Below are 19,496 nucleotides of genomic sequence, written 5' to 3'. Positions count from 1 at the left end.
CAGCCGTCGGCTGATTGGCCGGTTCTCGGTGGGGGGCGGGCTTCGGCCGCGAGGGGAGCGGGCCTGGAGCACTGCTTGTTCTGGTCGCGCTGTCGGCGGTGGCCCCGTCCGGGTAAGAGAAGTAAAAGAAGGCCTTACCCCGATGGGCCGCCGGCGCCGATTGCGCGGGCCTTGCAGCTGGAGTGGCAGCGTGTCTCGTCAGGTAAGCCGGACAGAAAGGGCGATTCGCGGGCTTCGTAGCTGAACTTAAAGAGCCACCCGATCTCGGCTGATTGGCTGCCTTGCAGCCGTCGGCTGATTGGCCAGTTCTCGGTGGGGGGCGGGCTTCGGCCGCGAGGGGAGCGGGCCTGGAGCACTGCTTGTTCTGGTCGCGCTGTCGGCGGTGGCCCCGTCCGGGTAAGAGAAGTAAAAGAAGGCCTTACCCCGATGGGCCGCCGGCGCCGATTGCGCGGGCCTTGCAGCTGGAGTGGCAGCGTGTCTCGTCAGGTAAGCCGGACAGAAAGGGCGATTCGCGGGCTTCGTAGCTGAACTTAAAGAGCCACCCGATCTCGGCTGATTGGCTGCCTTGCAGCCGTCGGCTGATTGGCCAGTTCTCGGTGGGGGGCGGGCTTCGGCCGCGAGGGGAGCGGGCCTGGAGCACTGCTTGTTCTGGTCGCGCTGTCGGCGGTGGCCCCGTCCGGGTAAGAGAAGTAAAAGAAGGCCTTACCCCGATGGGCCGCCGGCGCCGATTGCGCGGGCCTTGCAGCTGGAGTGGCAGCGTGTCTCGTCAGGTAAGCCGGACAGAAAGGGCGATTCGCGGGCTTCGTAGCTGAACTTAAAGAGCCACCCGATCTCGGCTGATTGGCTGCCTTGCAGCCGTCGGCTGATTGGCCGGTTCTCGGTGGGGGGCGGGCCTCGGCCGCGAGGGGAGCGGGCCTGGAGCACTGCTTGTTCTGGTCGCGCTGTCGGCGGTGGCCCCGTCCGGGTAAGAGAAGTAAAAGAAGGCCTTACCCCGATGGGCCGCCGGCGCCGATTGCGCGGGCCTTGCAGCTGGAGTGGCAGCGTGTCTCGTCATTATAACAGTTTACATAGAGAACAATAATCAGAAACAGGCTTTCCATTAAACAGCAACAGTCTATACAAATAATAAAAATAATGGCATTCAAGGTAAATCTGCTAACTTCATTAGCTATAATAACCATAATGTATTAAACTTCTGGCTTTACACAGTATCAATAACTGACGAAGGCAAAGTCTTATGTCACATTAGATTCCATAAATCGGTTTGAAAGACAGGGGGAGAGGTGAGAGGGATCAGGTAGGGATAGAAGGGAATGAGAAAATATGGGATTGCTGGGTTTAAGGGTAGAGATAAATCATTGATAGAAGGCTTGTTCAAACAACCATGTTTTGAGGTTTTGTTTGAAAGTTTTGTGACAGGATTCAAGACGCAGGTCCAAAGGCATGTTGTTCCAGATTTTGATACCAGCTATTGAGAATGAGCGGTCTCTGGTGGATACATGTTTAATGTGTTTTAGAGGATGAGTAGATAGTTTCGCTTGGAGAATAGATCTGATTGGTCTGTTGGAAGTGTGAAAAATAAACTGATCAGAAAACCATTGCATCTCTTGGTTGTGAATGGATTTGTGGATGAGCGAGAGAACTTTAAATGTAATCCTGTAGGATACGGGGAGCCAATGTAGGAACATGAGTGCTGGTGTAATGTGTTCATGTCGTCGAGTGTTCGTAAGTAACCGAGCAGCAGCATTCTGCAACATCTGTAAGGGTTGAATTGTGTTCTTCGGGAGACCCAGAAGTAGTGCGTTACAGTAGTCAATTTTTGGTAGGATTGTGGCTTGTAACACAGTTCGGAAGTCCTGAGAATGTAATAGTGGTTTAATCCTTTTCAGTGTATGTAACTTGAAGAAGCCACTCTTAATCGTGCTCGAGATGAAATTCTTCAGGGAGAAATGATTATCAATCATGACCCCAAGGCTGCGGACATGCTTCAGCTTAAAAACGTCAGTGGTTGATGTAGGTGATGGTGAAGAGTTAGATGTGGTGTTCTTGTGTGGTGTAATGATGAGGAGTTCTGTCTTGTTGGTGTTGATTGCAAGACAGTTATCCATGAGTAGATTTTTTATTTCATCAAGAGCTGATTCCCAGGTTTTCATGGCCTTAGCGAGTGAATCGTTGATAGGAATGATTATCTGTACATCGTCGGCGTATATAAAATGACGGAGATCCAGTTTCATCAGAAGTTTACAGAGTGGAGATAGATACACGTTAAACAGTGTTGAAGAGAGGGAGGACCCCTGTGGAACAACTTGTGATAGGTTTCTAGGTTTTGAAGTTTGGAGTCCCATCTTGACACTATATGTCCTATCTTCCAGGAAAGATTGTATCCATGATAAAGCAGTGCCGGTGATGCCGATTTGAGATAGGAGAGCGAGAAGGGTAATGTGGTTGACAGTATCAAATGCCGAAGAAATATCAAGGAGGGCTAGAAGGTACGAGTGACCTGTGTCAAGGGATTTTAGAATGGAATCTGAGAGGGACACAAGCAGGGTTTCGGTGCTATGATTCTTCCTGAATCCGTATTGTGAAGGGAATAGTAGTTGATTTTCGTCTAGATAGTCAGTTAGTTGTTTGTTTATGACTTTTTCTAGGATTTTAGATAATAACGGGAGGTTCGATACTGGTCGATAGTTAGCCGGTTCAGAGGGGTCCAGGTCAGGTTTTTTCAGAGTAGGTTTTATTATAGCATGTTTTAGTTGCGTTGGAAAAACTCCCTCTGTAATAGACTTGTTGATAATGTTAGCAATCGCAGTGGCGATCCTAGAAGGAATGGCAAGGAGAGTTTTTGTTGGCATGATGTCAATGGGGTGTAATGCTGGTTTGAGTTTCTTTAGAATTGCTTCAATTTCAGAAGCAGTGGACGTTTCAAAGTTTGGGAGTGTGGGTGAGGTCCTTGGGGTGCTTGTAGGTGAAAGTATTTTTTGATGTGGAATAGAAAAACGAGCCATGATGTTTGAAATCTTGTCCTGGAAATAGGAGGCTAATTTCTCGCACTTATTTTCATCCTCATGTTCACGGTCAGTGTTTATTGAAGGGGAGATTAAATTAGATACGTATTGGAAGAGGGCACGTGGATTAAACTGATATTGATGAATTTTTGTTGAGTAAAAGTTTTTCTTAGCTTCATCCGTTGATTTACGATACTTGTGTAGTAGTGATTTGAATTTTTGTTGCTGAATTGAATCTTGGTTTTTGAGCCATTGATTTGTATCAAGAAAGTCGGTATATATTGTATAGATATAAACCCATATACAAAAGTGGATAACTAAATAGATTTGGGATGGACTGAGAGTTCTCTGCCATTCCTGCCAGTGTTTAATAGCATCTAACATGCCTGTATGTGGGTTCCTGCCAGCCCCATCGTCAGCCAAGGAAACTCACAAGCAGACGATCAGACAGCAGGTAAGGGGGGCCTGTCCAGTCTGTCCAGTCTATTCTTCTTACTGTTCCGTAGACCCCAACTGATCTCTGCTTTCCCTTCTTTTTTTCATGACTAAGCATCTGGCTGGATAAAGATTTGCAGGTAACTGGTTTGGGATATCCAGTGGTGTGGCCATGCTGCTGGTTATACTCAGGTAACTAATAGTTGCCCAGGTAACTTTATCTAGCTCTAGACCTGCTCAACAGCAGCTTCAACTTATTTATTTATTTATTTATTGAAGGCTTTTATATACCGACTTTCTTGATACAAATCAAATCAACTCTGTTTACATCGAACTAAGCAGTAACTATAAATAACCAATAAACAAGAGACAATTTAGGGAGCATAAAAGTTACATTATAACAAGGAAGCCTTAACTGGGAGTAGGAAATAAAGAGGGTGAACGAAGATAAGTACTATATACAAGGGAGGGAGGCAAGAAGCCGACCTCTTAATAGCTAGAAAGCGTGATCCAGCTGACTTGCCAGATGAAGTCTGAATATTACCACTTATCCAGCTTAAGATAGACGGATAAGTAGCCAAGGGAGTGCCCCCATCTCAGCTACTTTCTAGATGGATAACTATTTATCCACCTAATTGTCATAGACGAATATGAAAATGCTGTCACATAGCCAGATGTGTCTGAACTAATCCAGTTAAGTGGTACTGAAGAAACAAGTCTACCTCTTCTTCTAGAATTTTCTCTCCATTGAAAAATATTTTCTTTTGTACATGAAATATACTTCACAAGTATTTGAATATCCCTCCTCTCCCTTCTCCCATCTAGGGTTTATATATTTAGGTCCTTAAGTTTGATCTCAGAGGGCTTTTGTTATAACAACACAGTAACATAGTAGTGACAGCAGAAAAAGACCAAATGGTCCATCCAGTCTACCCAGCAATTTGCTTATGATAGTAACTGCCACTCCCTGCAGGTTACTCCCATGCCTTCTGTTAAGGATAGTAACTGCCACTCCCTGCAGGTTAACCCCATGCCTACTGTTAAGGATAGTAACTGCCACTCCCTGCAGGTTAACCCCATGCCTTCTGTTAAGGATAGTAACTGCCACTCCCTGCAGGTTAACCCCATGCCTTCTGTTAAGGGTAGTAACTGCCACTCCCTGCAGGTTACTCCCATGCCTTCTGTTAAGGGTAGTAACTGCCGCTTCGTGCAGGTTACCCCCATGCCTTCTGTTAAGGGCAGTAACTGCCACTTCGTGCAGGTTACCCCCATGCCTTCTGTTAAGGGCAGTAACTGCCACTTCGTGCAGGTTACCCCCATGCCTTCTGTTAAGGGTAGTAACTGCTGCTCCGTGCAGGTTACCCCCATGCCTTCTGTTAAGGGTAGTAACTGCCGCTCTGTGCAGGTTACCCCCATGTTTCTGTTAAGGGTAGTAACTGCCGCTTCGTGCAGGTTACCCCCATGCCTTCTGTTAAGGGTAGTAACTGCCGCTCCGTGCAGGTTACCCCCATGCAGAAATGTTATACCATCCTTTTCTTTAAGTCTTTAGGGATCTGCAGTATTTGTTCTATGCAATTTTGAATTAACTGTTCTCGTCTTCACCACCTCTTTTGGGAAGGCATTCCAGGCATCCACCACCCAATCTGTGAAAATATATTTCCTGATATTGGTTCTTAGTCGTCCCCCCTGGAGTTTCATATCATGACCCCTAGTTCTACTCTTTCCTTTCCGGCAGACAAGGTTTGAATTCTGTGTATTTTTGATATCTTACAGGTATCTGAAGGTCTGTATCAAATCTCCCCCTGTACCTCTTCTCCTGCAGGGTGTACATCTTCAGATCCTTCAGCTCTCTTCAAAGGTTTTCTCAAACAGACTCCACACTATTTTGGTTGCCTTCCCTGTCAATGTCCTTTTTGAGATTAGAGCTCCAGAACTGAACACAGTACTCCAAGGACCTGTACAAGGGCATTATCACTTCCCTTTCCCTGCTACTTATAACTCTCTCTATGCAGCCCAGCATCTTTCTGACTTTAGCTCTGCCTTCTCTCATTACTTTGCAACCTTCACAACACCAGACACAGTCACCCCAAGACTCCTCTTTTGGTCTGTGCACATTAATCTTTCACCCCCATCATATAGAGCTATTTCAGATTTCCGCACCCTAGGTGCACAGCTGTAAATGTTTTGGCATTGAATCCCAGCTGCCAAATCTTCGACCACACTTCAGGTTTTCTCTTTTCATTCTCTCTACTCCTTCAGGCATGTCCACTCTGTTGCAGATCTTAGCATCATCCGCAAAAACGCAAGCTTTTCAATTTAGCCCCTCCTCAATATCGCTCACAAAGATATTGAACAGAACTGGTCCCAAAATTGATCCTTGAGGCACTCCACTTAACACCATTCTTTCATCAGAGTGGGTTCCATTTACCATTACCCACTATCTTCTACCCTTCAGCCAGTTTGTAATCCAGGCCACCACCTTGGCACACACTCCCAAGCTTCTCATTTTATTCACAAGCCTCCTATATGGTAGAGATGTGAATCGTGTGATCGATCGTCTTAATGATCGATTTCGGCTGGGGGGGGAGGGAATCGGATAGTCGCGGTTTTGTTTTTGTAAATATCGTGTAAATCGTAAATCGGGGGAGGGCGGGAAAACCGGCACACTAAAACATCCCTAAAACCCACCCCGACCCTTTAAAATAAATCCCCCACCCTCCCGAACCCCCCCAAAATGCCTTAAATTACCTGGGGTCCAGAGCGGGGGTCCCGGTGTGATCTTTTACTCTCGGGCCTGCGTTGTAGAAATGGCGCCGGCGCTACCTTTGCCCTGTCATATGACAGGTCAAAGGTAGCGCCGGCGCCGTTTTGTTTTTTGTCCCCCGACATCAGGAGCGTAGGAGATCGGACCCCCGCTGGACCCCCAGGGATTTTGGCCAGCTTGGGGGGGCCTCCTGACCCCCACAAGACTTGCCAAAAGTCCAGCGGGGGTCCGGGAGCGACCTCCTGCACTCGAACCGTTTTGCCGTACGGCCGGCGCCATTTCTACAACGCTCCGCAGGCCCGAGAGTAAAAGATCACACCGGGACCCCCGCTCTGGACCCCAGGTAATTTAAGGCATTTTGGGGGGGTTCGGGAGGGTGGGGGATTTATTTTAAAGGGTCGGGGTGGGTTTTAGGGTTGTTTTAGTGTGCCGGTTTTTCCGCCCTCCCCCTTCCCCTGATTTACGATTTTTGACGATAAATCGGGGGAATTCCTATTGTATCGCGCTTCTAACGATTTTTGACGATTTAAAATGTATCGTACGATATTTTAAATTGTCAAAAAACGATTCACATCCCTACTATATGGGACCCTTTCAAATGCTTTGCTAAAATCCAAATAGATCACATCAAGCGCTCTTCCTCAATCCAATTTTTTAGTCACCAAAACAAAAAAATCAATCAGATTTGTTTGACAAGGCCTTCCCATAGTGAATCCATGCTTTCTCAGTTGCAGCAACCCTCCTGATTGTAGATAGTTCACTATCCTTTCCTTCAGCAGAGTCTCTATTAATTTTCTCACCACTGAAGTGAGGCTAACGGCCTATAGTTTTCAGCCTCCTCTTTTCTACCTCTCTTGTGAAGCAGGACTACCACCACTCTTCTCCAATCACTCGGCACCACTCCCGTTTCCATGGATCTATTGAACATTTCATTCTGTGGTCCCACCAGCACATCTCTGAGCTCCCTCAGTATCCTGGGATGAACCTCATCAGGCCCCATGGCTTTGTCCACTTTCAGTTTTCCTAGCTCTTCCCATCATTTTCTTTTGTAAACGGAGTTTCGTCTACCCAGTCCCCATCTACAGTCTTGTCAACCAGCAACGGTCCTTCTCCAGGGTCTTCTTTAGTGATCACTGTACTGAAGTATTGGTTTAATATTTCTGCCATTTCTTTGTCATTCTCCACACATTGCTCCTCATCACCTTTCAATTTCACTATACCACCGGGCATTCCTTCTTTCTTTGATATATCCAAAAAATATTTTGTCACCTTGCTTTTCCTCTTTGGCAATCCTTTCGTCCACTTGACCTTCTGATTTCCTAATTTCTTTCTTTGTCTCCTTCAGTTTCCTATGTTCCTCTTTTTGGGATCCTTTATACTTCTAAGTGCTGTTCTTTTTGCTTTATTTTTTCAGCCACCTACTTTGAGAACCAGATCGGTTTCTTTTTCCTCTTACTTTTGTTTACTTTTCTAATATATAGATTTGTTGCCTTTGTAATAGCTCTTTTTAATTTGCCCTCTGTTGTTCCACCTCATCCATTGTCTCCTAGTCTTCTTCCTCCAGGAACATCCCCATTTCAACAAAGTCCATGTTTTTGAAACTCAAATTTTTGTGCGACTTTCTAATTTATTATTGTCAATATCAAACCATACCATCTGATAATCACTGGCGTTCCGATGGACACCTACTTGGACATTAGAAATATTATTCCCATTTTTGAGCACCAGATCAAGTATCTCACCCTCCCTTGTGGGTTCCATTACCATTTGCTTGAGTAGAGCTCCTTGAAGGGCATCCACTATCTCTCTACTTTTTGTAGATTCTGCAGAAGTGATACTCCAATCTACATCCAGCAGATTACAATCTCCTTCCTTCCCACTTTTTGGATATCTTAAACCAGATCTCTATCCAGCTCTTCTATCTGAATTGGAGGCCTGAAGACCGCATTAATGTAAATGGAAGCACCATCTTCTTTTTTTAGGACAGCCCATAATGCTTCTTCCCTACCCCATGTCCCTTGCATTTCAGTTAGTTGGATATTGTTTTCGACATAAAGCGCAACTCCTCCTCCTTTTCTGTCCTCTCTATCCTTCCTTAATAAGTTATAGCCTGGGATGACCATATCCTAATCATGAGACTCCATGAACCATGTCTCTGTAACAGCAACGATGTCCAAGTCTGCTTCCACCATTAGAGCTACACAGTTTTGGTAGGTGTTCTCTGAATTGCCTCTACACTTATCTTTATCCTTGTGGAAGAAAACACTTCAGAAGTGACACAGAACTCTAGGTAAGGTCTTACCAGTGACCCATTCAGGGCATTATCACCTCATTTTTCTGTTGGCCATACCTCTTTCTATGTATTCAGGTATCACTTTGGCTTTGGCCATTGCCTTATCACACTGTTTTACTACCTTGTGACCATCAGACACTATCACCCCGAGATCACTCTCCTCAATGATGGGATTTTTGCCAGCAAACCTCCAGGTTGCATTGTTAGAAATGTTCCCCATTCCATATGCAGGACCCCAGAGGCAGGATGAGCTCCAGAATCTCATTGCATGGATGAGATGACGGTGAGAAGAAGGTTTTAGATTTGACAGGAATTAGGGAACATTGAGACTCCGGAGCTCATCCTGCCTCAGGGGTCCTGCGCAAGGAACAGGAAGCATTTCTGAGAATGCCACCCTGGAGGTCCTGCATTTCAGCTTTCTACCTAAATTTGGCTTCCAGAACCTCCCTCCCACATTTTCCTATGTCGTTGGTGCCCACATGTACCACGACAGCCAGCTCCTCCCCAGCACTGTCTAAAATCCTATCTAGGTGACGTGTGAGGTCCGCCACCTTCGCACCAGGTAGGCATGTTACCAGGCGATCTTCACGCCCACCAGCGACCCAGCTATCTACATTCCTAATAATCGAATCACCAACTATGACGGCCGACCTAACCCTTCCCTCCTGGGCAGTAGGCCTTGGGGAGATATCCTCAGTGCGAAAGGACAATGCATCACCTGGAGAGCAGGTCCTTGCTACAGGATCCTTTCCTGCTGCACCTGGTTGGTGCTCTCCCATCATGAGACCTTCTTCCTCCAAGGCAGCACCAGGGCTGCCAGTCTGAAGTTGGAACTTGACTACTATGTCCCTGAAGGTCTCATCTATATACCTCTCTGTCTGCCTCAGCTCCTCCAGGTCTGCCACTCTAGCCTTCTGAGATTGGACTCATTCTCTGAGAGACAGGAGCTCTTTGCACCAGGTGCACAGAAACATCTCACCAAAAGGCAGATAATCGTACAAGTGGCACTTGGTGCAAAAGACTAGATGGTCCCCAAATTGTTGCTGGACGATTATCTGCATCCTAATTTTATTAAGTTGCTATAGTTTTAAAGCTGATTAAGCAATATATATGTCTCTCAATTTAAGGAGTTTTAAATTATTTGGTGTCTTTTAAAATCTAACAGGTAAATTTTCAAAGGAGTTACACGTGTGAATGTAACATACTTTCATAGCAATTTTCAAATGCCTTTGTAAAGTGAACTTATGTGAGTAAATCCTATGGACAATTCAATGGTATATTATAGCAATTTTCAAAAGCCCACTTGCACAAATATAAACCCATTTTTAAGCACAGAAATGCTTTTGAATATTTGCAGGAGCTACACTACCAATGAGATACTGGACAAGACTGCACCTCCTGCCATTCCTCACTACAGAATGCTACAGTATGTACTCAGGGCCTACAGCTGCCGGTTGATGTTCACTGGGTTTAAAGGTTGAATGAATGCACCTGCAACATTCAACTTGAAACCACTTTCATGTGCTCGTGATGCTGCTCTCGGTGGAGTACAGAACATCTGTGCACCAAGAGTGCGAGCATTATTCCACTGCAACTCGGGTGCCCGCCTTCCCCAATCCGATGCTGGGCAGATAAAACATTCCGACCCTCCAACCTTCTCAGTTCCTGGCACTGACGGACTTCCAGTCCAAACCATATGAGCCACACATTTATAAATAGAAGAGATGGGGGGTGCAGCTGTCTAAAATAAATCCATGACACAAGGATCCCCAACAGCAAAGCTACAGACACCCGGACCCAGAGACAAACTCACAGCTGAGTGCACCTGCCAGGACCCTACTAATCTTGTCCCCTGGGGAAAGCTAGAATCCTCCTATTCCTAAAGCTCAATGAATGCGAGCACAAAGCTTACCTCCCCAGTGCTGGTGTGACCCCAGCCCCAGCACTGCCTCCTTACACCAGAGCTCCAGCTCCACCTTCTAATCCTGGAGCTATGATACGAGCTTTGCCTCCTAATCCCTAGCTCCAGCGCCTTACCCCAGAGCTCTGGCATCGCCCCCTGACCCTAGTGACCAAGCTATCATTTCCCTAGGCTGTTATCTGGGGGACAGCAGCATCCCAGCTTCCCATCACAAGTCTCTTGGGGAGGGGGGGTGAGATCATAAATCCCCACCCAATTACCTTCACAATGTCATTAATGAGGGAATACCGAAACATCCAGTCCAGGTTAATGCTGTCGTTCTCCAGGATATCCTACGTGGAAAAGATGGAAAAGGAAAGTCAAGCTTCTGCGTGCAATTCAGGCTTCCCCTACTCGCCTACAATTCCTCACTGCCATTCCTCTCCGCGGGACCTCTGCCTCTCTTTTCTATGTCCTACTTCTCGCCTTGCTGCACCGTGCGTGTGCCTGGAATAAAGCTCCTGATTTGGGACCCTCGTGCTCCCTTTCTGACCACATCCACATCTCACCTTTCCGAGGCTCCTTTGAAAATCGTAACACCTGCTCCTGTGCCTAACCATAGCCTTGGTGATTTTAAACCTGTTCTCTCTAACAAACACATTTCATGAAGCCTCTTACTTGTCTTCTCTATATATTTTCAGATAATCTCTGCTCCGTGGAGCTTGTGTGTAGCTGAACAACACTAGCACTATGCAAATTGATCAGTATCAGAAATAGCTTTATATCCATGACTGCAGGGTGATCTCAGGGCTAGGCCTCTGTATACCAGAGCATGCTGGAGTGTTTTAGGGCCAGATCTAGGATTGCCAACTGGCTCCAGGCAATAGGGAACTGGCTAATCAGGTCCCAGTCCCACTGCATAAAGGGACTTGCACTTCTGACTGTCCCAGTGATATCCCTTAGAAAACAGGAAAATGCCTTCACCTTGATTATCCTTTCCTTTCCTTTCTTCTTCTTTACTGCCTCCTCATTTGATGGGGTGAAGTTAAAGGCCCTAATAGACCACTCAAACCACTGTGGTTCTTATTGAGTGCTTCTAGTGTGATCTCTGTGGGATGTCAAGACCTGAAATGTTTTGTTTGCCTTTAAGAACGAGGAAGCCTAATGTGGAAGCCTTTGGTGGCCTCCCATGCTCAACTTATTTTTGCCTTCAAAGAGGTCCCTAAGAAAATCAGAACAACAACTCTCTGCATGCAACGGCTTAGCCTGTTCATTATGACATGGAAATGACAAATGAGTGGGAAGCACTCCAAAAGGAGCCCAATTTACCAAACAGCTGCTTTGGGGTTTTATAAGTCAGATTCAGGTTGGCCAGGTTTGGCATAGTATAAGTATTGTGTTGCTGTTTCTCTTAAGACAGAGAACCTGATGGTATCCATACACCAGTGCATGCTGGGTAATCTCATAACAAGGCACCCACAGATGCAAGCATGCTATGTAATCTCAGAGCAAGCTATTTGTACACCAGTGCATGATGGGCAGAATGAGAACTAGGCATCCATATACCAGAGGATGCTGGGTAATTTGAGAGATAAGCAACCACACACCAGTACATGCTGGATAATATCAGATCACGACAGCTGTACACCAATGCATGCAGGGTAATATCAGAACAAGGCAGCCGTATACCAGTGCATGCTGGGTAATCTCATAACAAGGCACCCACAGATGCAAGCATGCTATGTAATCTCAGAGCAAGCTATTTGTACACCAGTGCATGATGGGCAGAATGAGAACTAGGCATCCATATACCAGAGGATGCTGGGTAATTTGAGAGATAAGCAACCACACACCAGTACATGCTGGATAATATCAGATCACGACAGCTGTACACCAATGCATGCAGGGTAATATCAGAACAAGGCAGCCGTATACCAGTGCATGCTGGGTAATCTCATAACAAGGCACCCACAGATGCAAACATGCTATGTAATCTCAGAGCCCAAGCTATTTGTACACCAGTGCATGATGGGCAGAATGAGAACTAGGCATCCATATACCAGAGGATGCTGGGTAATCTGAGAGATAAGCAACCACACACCAGTACATGCTGGATAATATCAGAGCACGACGGCTGTACATCAATGCATGCAGGGTAATATCAGAACAAGGCAGCCGTATACCACTGCATGCTGGGTAATCTCATAGCTAGGCAACCACATATCCCATTAATGGTTGGTTTCTGAGGCTTTTATGCACTCAGAACCTTAATCTAGGATCTGGTTATAATTTTTTGCTCTTCTATCTGGGGTACAATTCCATGCCACTGGTTATTTTGAATGGACTCTGTCACCCAACGAAAAAGAGTATTCTAAACCCATGAGCTGCTATCACTTCTGTAACATCTCTGCTTACTCAGAATGTAACACAGAGCTTTATTCACAAATTATAAATCTAGAGCCCCATAGGTACTTTTCTCCCCCTCCCCAGGAAAACTACACTGTGAGAGTAGTGTGCCGATACCCCTAAGGTAACGTCCCCTCCGATCAGTTATTGTGACTGCAGTGTGATTGCAGAGATACACCACCTGTAAGCTTCCGCGGGGACAGTACTCCGTCACAATGCAGATGTTCGGGGGATCGATACAGGCTCCAATAAACCTGGTGAGGTGGTTAAACTGTACGTCCCGCATCTGTACAAAGAGAAGGAGAATAAACTTTGCTGTCATGCTCTGAAATTCATGTTATCGTAGTGATACACACCTGCTTTTAATGGGGAATGCACAGATTTTCTGGCATTTTGCACAGAGGAGGCTTGACTGTGCAGGACTGTGCTCCATTTTAATCCCACTGTAAATCCTTTTGCCAGCCAATACTGCATCACACTATTTATTTATTTATTTATTTGCAGTGTCTTATTTTCCTCAGACTCCAGAACAGGACTGTTCATTACAGATTCCAATAAAAAATCATATCCAGGTATGAACATGACAAAGCTAAAGATAAATAAAACATTGGCGAGATACATCACATTTTAAGCTCTACACTTCTCAAGTTGTCGATCTAAAAAGCTCAGCCTTAAATCTATTCCTAAAACGTAAATAATTTGCATTTACCCTAATATATTGATTCCATAATACTGGATCTGTATTTGGATTTTCAGAAGGCGTTTGACAAAGTCCCTCATGAGAGGCTTCTAAGAAAACTAAAATGTCATGGGATAGGAGGCGATATCCTTTCGTGGATTACAAACTGGCTAAAAGACAGGAAACAGAGTAGGATTAAATAGACAATTTTCTCAGTGGAAAAGGGTAAACAGTGGAGTGCCTCAGGGATCTGTACTTGGACCGGTGCTTTTCAATATATTTATAAATGATCCGGAAAGGAATACGATGAGTGAGGTTATTAAATTTGCAGATGATACAAAATTATTCAGAGAAGTTAAATCACAAGCAGATTGTGATAAATTGCAGGAGGACATTGTGAGACTGGAAAATTGGACATCCAAATGGCAGATAAAATTTAATGTGGATAAGTGCAAGGTGATGCATATAGGGAAAAATAACCTATGCTATAGTTACACGATGTTAGGTTCCATATTAGGAGCTACGACCCAGGAAAGAGATCTAGGCATCATAGTGGATAATACTTTAAAATCGTCGGTTCAGTGTGCTGCAGCAGTCAAAAAACCAAACAAAATGTTAGGAATTATTAAGAAGGGAATGGTGAATAAAACAGAAAATGTCATAATGCCTCTGTATCGCTCCATGGTGAGACCGCACCTTGAATACTATGTACAAGTCTGGTCGCTGCATCTCAAAAAAGATATTGATGTGATGGAGAAGGTACAGAAAAGGGCGACCAAAATGATAAAGGGGATGGAACAGCTCCCCTATGAGGAAAGACTAAAGAGTTTAGGACTGTTCAGCTTGGAGAAGAGACGGCTGAGGGGGAATATGATAGAGGTCTTTAAGATCATGAGAGGTCTTGAAGAGTAGATGTGAATCAATTATTTACACTTTCGGATAATAGAAGGGCTAGGGGGCACTCCATGAAGTTAGAATGTAGCACATTTAAAATTAATTGGAGAAAGTTCTTTTTCACTCAACGCACAATTAAACTCTAGAATTTGTTGTCAGGGGATGTGGTTAGTGCAGTTAGTATAGCTGGTTTAAAAATGTTTGGATAAGTTCTTGAAGGAGGAGTCCAATTCCTGCTATTAATCAAGTTGACTTAAAAAATAGCCACTGCTCTTACTAGCATCAGTAGCATGGGATATACTTAATGTTTGGGTACTTGCCAGTTACTTATAGCCTGGATTGGCCACTGTTGGAAACAGGATGCTGGGCTTGATGGACCTTTTGTCTGACTTAGTATGCCATGTTCTTATGTTCTTTGTCCTGTAATTTATAATTTGTAGACGTTGGTGGGAAGCGTCGGGAAAAGAATGGACAGGGGTGTAAGATCTTTGAATCACCGGTCTGGCTTAGCACGGCCCCTACACCTACATCAGAGGCATCGACTTCCACAATGAAGGGTCGAGTAGGGTCCGGATGGCGGAGACATGGTTTGCTTTGAAAGGCATCTTAACTTCTGGAACGCAGTCACAGCTTCCATAGACCAAGTAGCAGCGTTGGCTCCCGTCTTAGTCATTGCTGTTAATGGAACAGTCAACGAAGAGTAATTTTTAATAATGGTCCGGTAGTAATTGGTAAATCCCAAAAATCATCTTAGAGCTTTTAGGCCTGTGGGTTGTGGCCATTTTTGAATACTCTCAAGCTTCTGAGGGTCCATTTGGAAACTGTTGTTTGAGACAATGTAACCTGAAAAGGGCACGGATTCTTTATGAAATTCACATTTAGACAATTTGGCATACAAGCGGTTCTCGCGAAGTCTCTGCAGAACTCTTTTGACATCTTCCTGATGGGATTGCAAGTCCTGAGAAAATATCAAAATGTCATCTAAGTAGACAATGACACATTGGTAGAGTAAATCATGCAGAATATCGTTCATCATGTTTTGGAAGACAGCCGGGGCGTTGCACACACCGAAGAGCATCACCAGGTATTCAAAGTGTCCATCCCGGGTATTAAAAGCTGTCTTCCATTCATCGCCAGAGCAGATGCGAACTAAATTATACGCTCCTTTAAGGTCAAGCTTGGAGAATATCTTGGCTCCCTGTAATCTATCAAATAGCTCCGAGATGAGTGGTAAAGGGTAGTGGTCCTTTATGGTGATCTCATTCAGACCTCTGTAGTCAATGCATGGACGTAATGTTCCGTCCTTTTTCCCCACGAAGAAAAATCCTGCGCCGGCACGAGACTTAGAAGGTCTTATGAAGCCTTTCTGGAGATTCTCCTGGATGTACTCTGACATCACCTTATTCTCCACTACGGAGAGGGGGTAGACCCTTCCTTTGGGTGGTTCCATATTTGGCTTCAAATTAATTGTGCAGTCGTATGATCTGTGTGGAGGTAACACATCAGCAGCTTCTTTTGAGAATACATCTTGGTAAGATGCATATTGAGGCAGCAACCCAGGCAACAACAGGGTAGTTGGCATGCATGGTATTGGAGAGACTTCCATTAAGCATTTGCCATGACAGTCTGGACCCCAACGTGAAAGCTCCAAAGTGGTCCAGTTGAATTGTGGCATGTGTTTCTGCAGCCACGGTAGCCCAAGTACCAAAGGGTGCATGGCCTTCTCTAGCACAAAGAAGGAAATAGTCTCTGTATGAAGAGCACCAGTATGCAAGGTTACTTCACCCGGTAAGGGTTCTCCATGATTCAGGACAATAGTAATGGAGGCGTCATAGTAGTGGTAGGGATCCGCAAATGTTCCACTAGACGTTTCAAAATGAAATTTCCCCCTGCCCCAGAATCTACAAAGGCAAGGGTCTGATATTACAAAGGCCCGCAGATTAAAGATACTGGAAGAGAGCGTGGAGGAGAGGGTGCAGTTAGACCTAAGAAGAGTCCTCCCACAGGACTTAAGTCTGCCAGTTTCCCGGACATATAGGGCATGTTTGTACAGCATGACCAGCTTGTCCACAATACATGCATAGTCCCAACCTCTTTCGGACTCATCTCTCTTTAGAAGTCAAATGACTGCGGCCCAATTGCATTGGTTCTTCTTCGCTAGCAGCAGGACCTGGAAGTGTAGGCTTGGGTACAGACTTGACACGAATCTCTCCGTGGGGTGGTCTTCTGGGACTCTTGACCTCTTGAACTTTGTCGCAAATTCGGCGATCAATCTTTGCTGCCAACTTCATAAGTTCCGCTAAGGTCTCGGGCATCTCACGAGTCACCAGTTCATCTTTCAACCGGGAGTTCAGGCCCTCAAAGAATAGGGTCTTCAGGCACCTAGGGTCCCAATGTAATTCAGAAGCCAACGTCTTGAATTCAATGCGAAGTCTGGTAAAGGTTTGTTGCCTTGTTTTAGATGAACCAAAGCTGATCCTGCTATTGAGTACCGGGCAAGGTCATCATATACTGACTTAAACAGTTCAAGAAACCCAGCAAGATCATTCAGGATAGGGTCATTGAGCTCCCACAGCGGTGAGGCCCAAGCCAGTGCTCTTCCGTCCAGATACGAAAGGATATAGTTGGTCTTGGTAAACGCTGTAGGGAAATGGTTAGGTTGCAGAGAAAAGTGCATACAACATTGATTAATAAATCCTCTACACTTCCAAACTTCACACGCGAAGCATGTCGGAGCAGATAGAGGCACTGTAGATTTGACCGTCACTTCTGGCGGTGTAACTTCTTTACCTGCGGCATTCATCTGCTGGTGCATTCATCTGTGTGTGTAGCTGATTAAAGGCAACAGTCAAGTTGTCTAACAAATTCTGTTGTTCGGAGATTCACTGGGCCAGGCCCAGAATGGCCTGCAAAGCGGTGAAGTTTTGGAGTGGATTCTTGGGTATTGCAGTGATGGCCACTCCCACGGGGAGGAGCCCCGTGAGGAACCGCAGTACTAGGCTAGATTCTATACTCGCAGACACAGAGAACTTGTATTTATTGTACAGCTCGATGGTACTGCCCAGGGATTGGTAGTGAAGGTAGCCCAAAGAAGTAGTCCAGGGTTCCTCAGCAGAGGAGACCAGTCTCACACTCGAGTAGATGATAGGCAGCGAGGCATAGCAGAGACAGGTCCTGGATGTGGGCACAGAGCGCTGAAGCTGAAGAGGAGACAGACTGAAAGGGTTAGTACTCACTGAAGCAGACAGCTGTATAGTTGAAGGTCTTGGCAGGCAGAAGTTGTTCAGTGGCAGGCACCAGATTAGGGAGAGCAGGCCCCCAAGGAGCTGGTACCCAGGTTAGAGAAGAATTACCCCGAAGGGCAGAGAGAGCTTCTTGCGGCAGCTGGGAAGCAGCAGAGCAGCTTAGACCGGAGGCAATCCAATCCTTGCTAACTCAGTTTGTTAGCAAACGAAGGGCAGGCTAAATACCAGGATGTGAATATGTCACACAGAGGGGATGCCCCCGAGGTTCCCGCCATGACGTGGATAATGACGTGGGTGGTGTGCGTGCGCGCACCCTAGGAGGCCCTCAGGAAAATCATGGCGAACACCGTCGCCGTTGCCGATCCGGGGACACCAGAGAGAGCGGCATGAAGACGTGGCAACAGTCATCTTCCCAAGGCTTGAGGAGAGAGAAGGAAGAAAGGTGAGGCACAGAGGTCGACACCATCTGAAACCGAAGGATGCAACAATTGCCTCACTCCAAGCCCAGATCTCTGCATTGCCTGACTATGCCGTTGCCTCTCTCCAAGCCTGGACCTCCGCTTTGCCTGACCACATCGCTGACTCTCTCCAAGCCCAGACCTCTGCATTGCCTGACTACGCCGTTGACGCTCTCTTTGTCCTGACCTCAGCCTATCTTGCCACTGCTTCTCGATTGCTGCCAACCCTGACTCTAGCATGCCTACTATGCTCCATCAGTCTACGACCTGGACTTGGCTTATTCAGGCTTCGGCCTGTTCTTGCTCGGGCGCCTCCTGTCTGACTCTGTTCCTATTGGCGCCCGGGTCTCCAGGACTCCGCCTCGTCCAGCACAGACTTCTTCTCATCCTTGTTGCTGCCTCTGGGCTGACCCTTCGATCCATCCATCCATGACGACATTCGGAGGCCCACCTAAGCCCAGCCGGCCCCAGTACCCAAAGGCTTAACCCGCGTGGAACGAGGGCTGGTATTGGTGAAGCGCCAGTCGGCCTCCGTCCTTCAGCCCACTCTGCCTGCCGACGGTGGGGACCCATAGGATTCCTTCTACGGGTAGCGTCAACCCCCACCTCGGCCCAGGGGTCCACCTCTGGCGCAACATCTACATCATATATCTCATTTTTCAGGTGCCGCACCATTCTTAGCTTAAAAAAAGCAAACTTCACCCCCCCCCCTCCCAATATTGGATTCTAAACTGTTTGGTATCAAGAAATACGCCAAGATTTCCAGCTTCAGGCACAATAGGAATATTACCACTTTTTAACCACTGTAACCTCCTCCATTTTAACCACTGTAACCTCTTTAACCACTGTAACCTCTTTAACCACTTTTTAACCACTGTAACCTCCTCCATTTCCCCTGCCCCTTTGGTTATGCTGTTAAAAATGTTAAAAATGTTTCGATGTAAACTGCCTCTCCGAGGCATCAGTTTTATTTCCATGTAAACCGGTGTGATATGTATATTATACAGGAACATCGGTATATAAAAACTAAAAATAAATAAATAAATAAATAAATAAATTACGATTATCAGTCTTGAAACGAGGTGTATTGACTACAAGATCACATCTAGCAAGATGCAACAAAACCTATTGTTTGTCAACTACCCCTTCATGCTAGCGAGCCAGTACCCCAAATGTTCCATGGGCACACTACCATCTGGATTACAACGGATATAAAACTGTGTATCGTCGGCAACTCGTGTTAAAATATTCCCCAGGGGTCATATATTAAATAGTGCCGATGATTATGCAGACCCTTGGGGCAATCCTGAACTTACTGAGCACTTTTCTGCTATTCCCACCTGAAAAGTAAGAGGTGAACCAAGCAGGCATAGTGGAACTTAGTCCTACTGCCTGCAAACAGCGCAATAAAATGTTA

At 45.9% G+C, this 19,496-nt stretch overlaps 1 protein-coding gene across 1 annotated transcript in view; it reads right to left on the bottom strand.

The window, feature by feature from the left end:
- NPR2 (natriuretic peptide receptor 2) overlaps positions 1 to 19,496 on the bottom strand; it is a 393,621-nt gene that overhangs the window by 71,854 nt on the left and 302,271 nt on the right. The window contains exons 11-12 of the mRNA XM_029583214.1: positions 12,985 to 13,089; positions 10,679 to 10,750 (exon numbers count right to left, since the gene is read on the bottom strand). Coding sequence (XP_029439074.1) covers positions 10,679 to 10,750; positions 12,985 to 13,089 — 177 coding nt within the window. The remainder of the gene's footprint in view (positions 1 to 10,678; positions 10,751 to 12,984; positions 13,090 to 19,496) is intronic.

This window comes from Rhinatrema bivittatum, chromosome 1 (assembly GCF_901001135.1).
Source record: "Rhinatrema bivittatum chromosome 1, aRhiBiv1.1, whole genome shotgun sequence".
Taxonomy (NCBI): domain Eukaryota; kingdom Metazoa; phylum Chordata; class Amphibia; order Gymnophiona; family Rhinatrematidae; genus Rhinatrema; species Rhinatrema bivittatum.
Note: the sequence above shows the minus strand (reverse complement) of the source record. Positions and strands in the feature narration are given on the sequence as shown.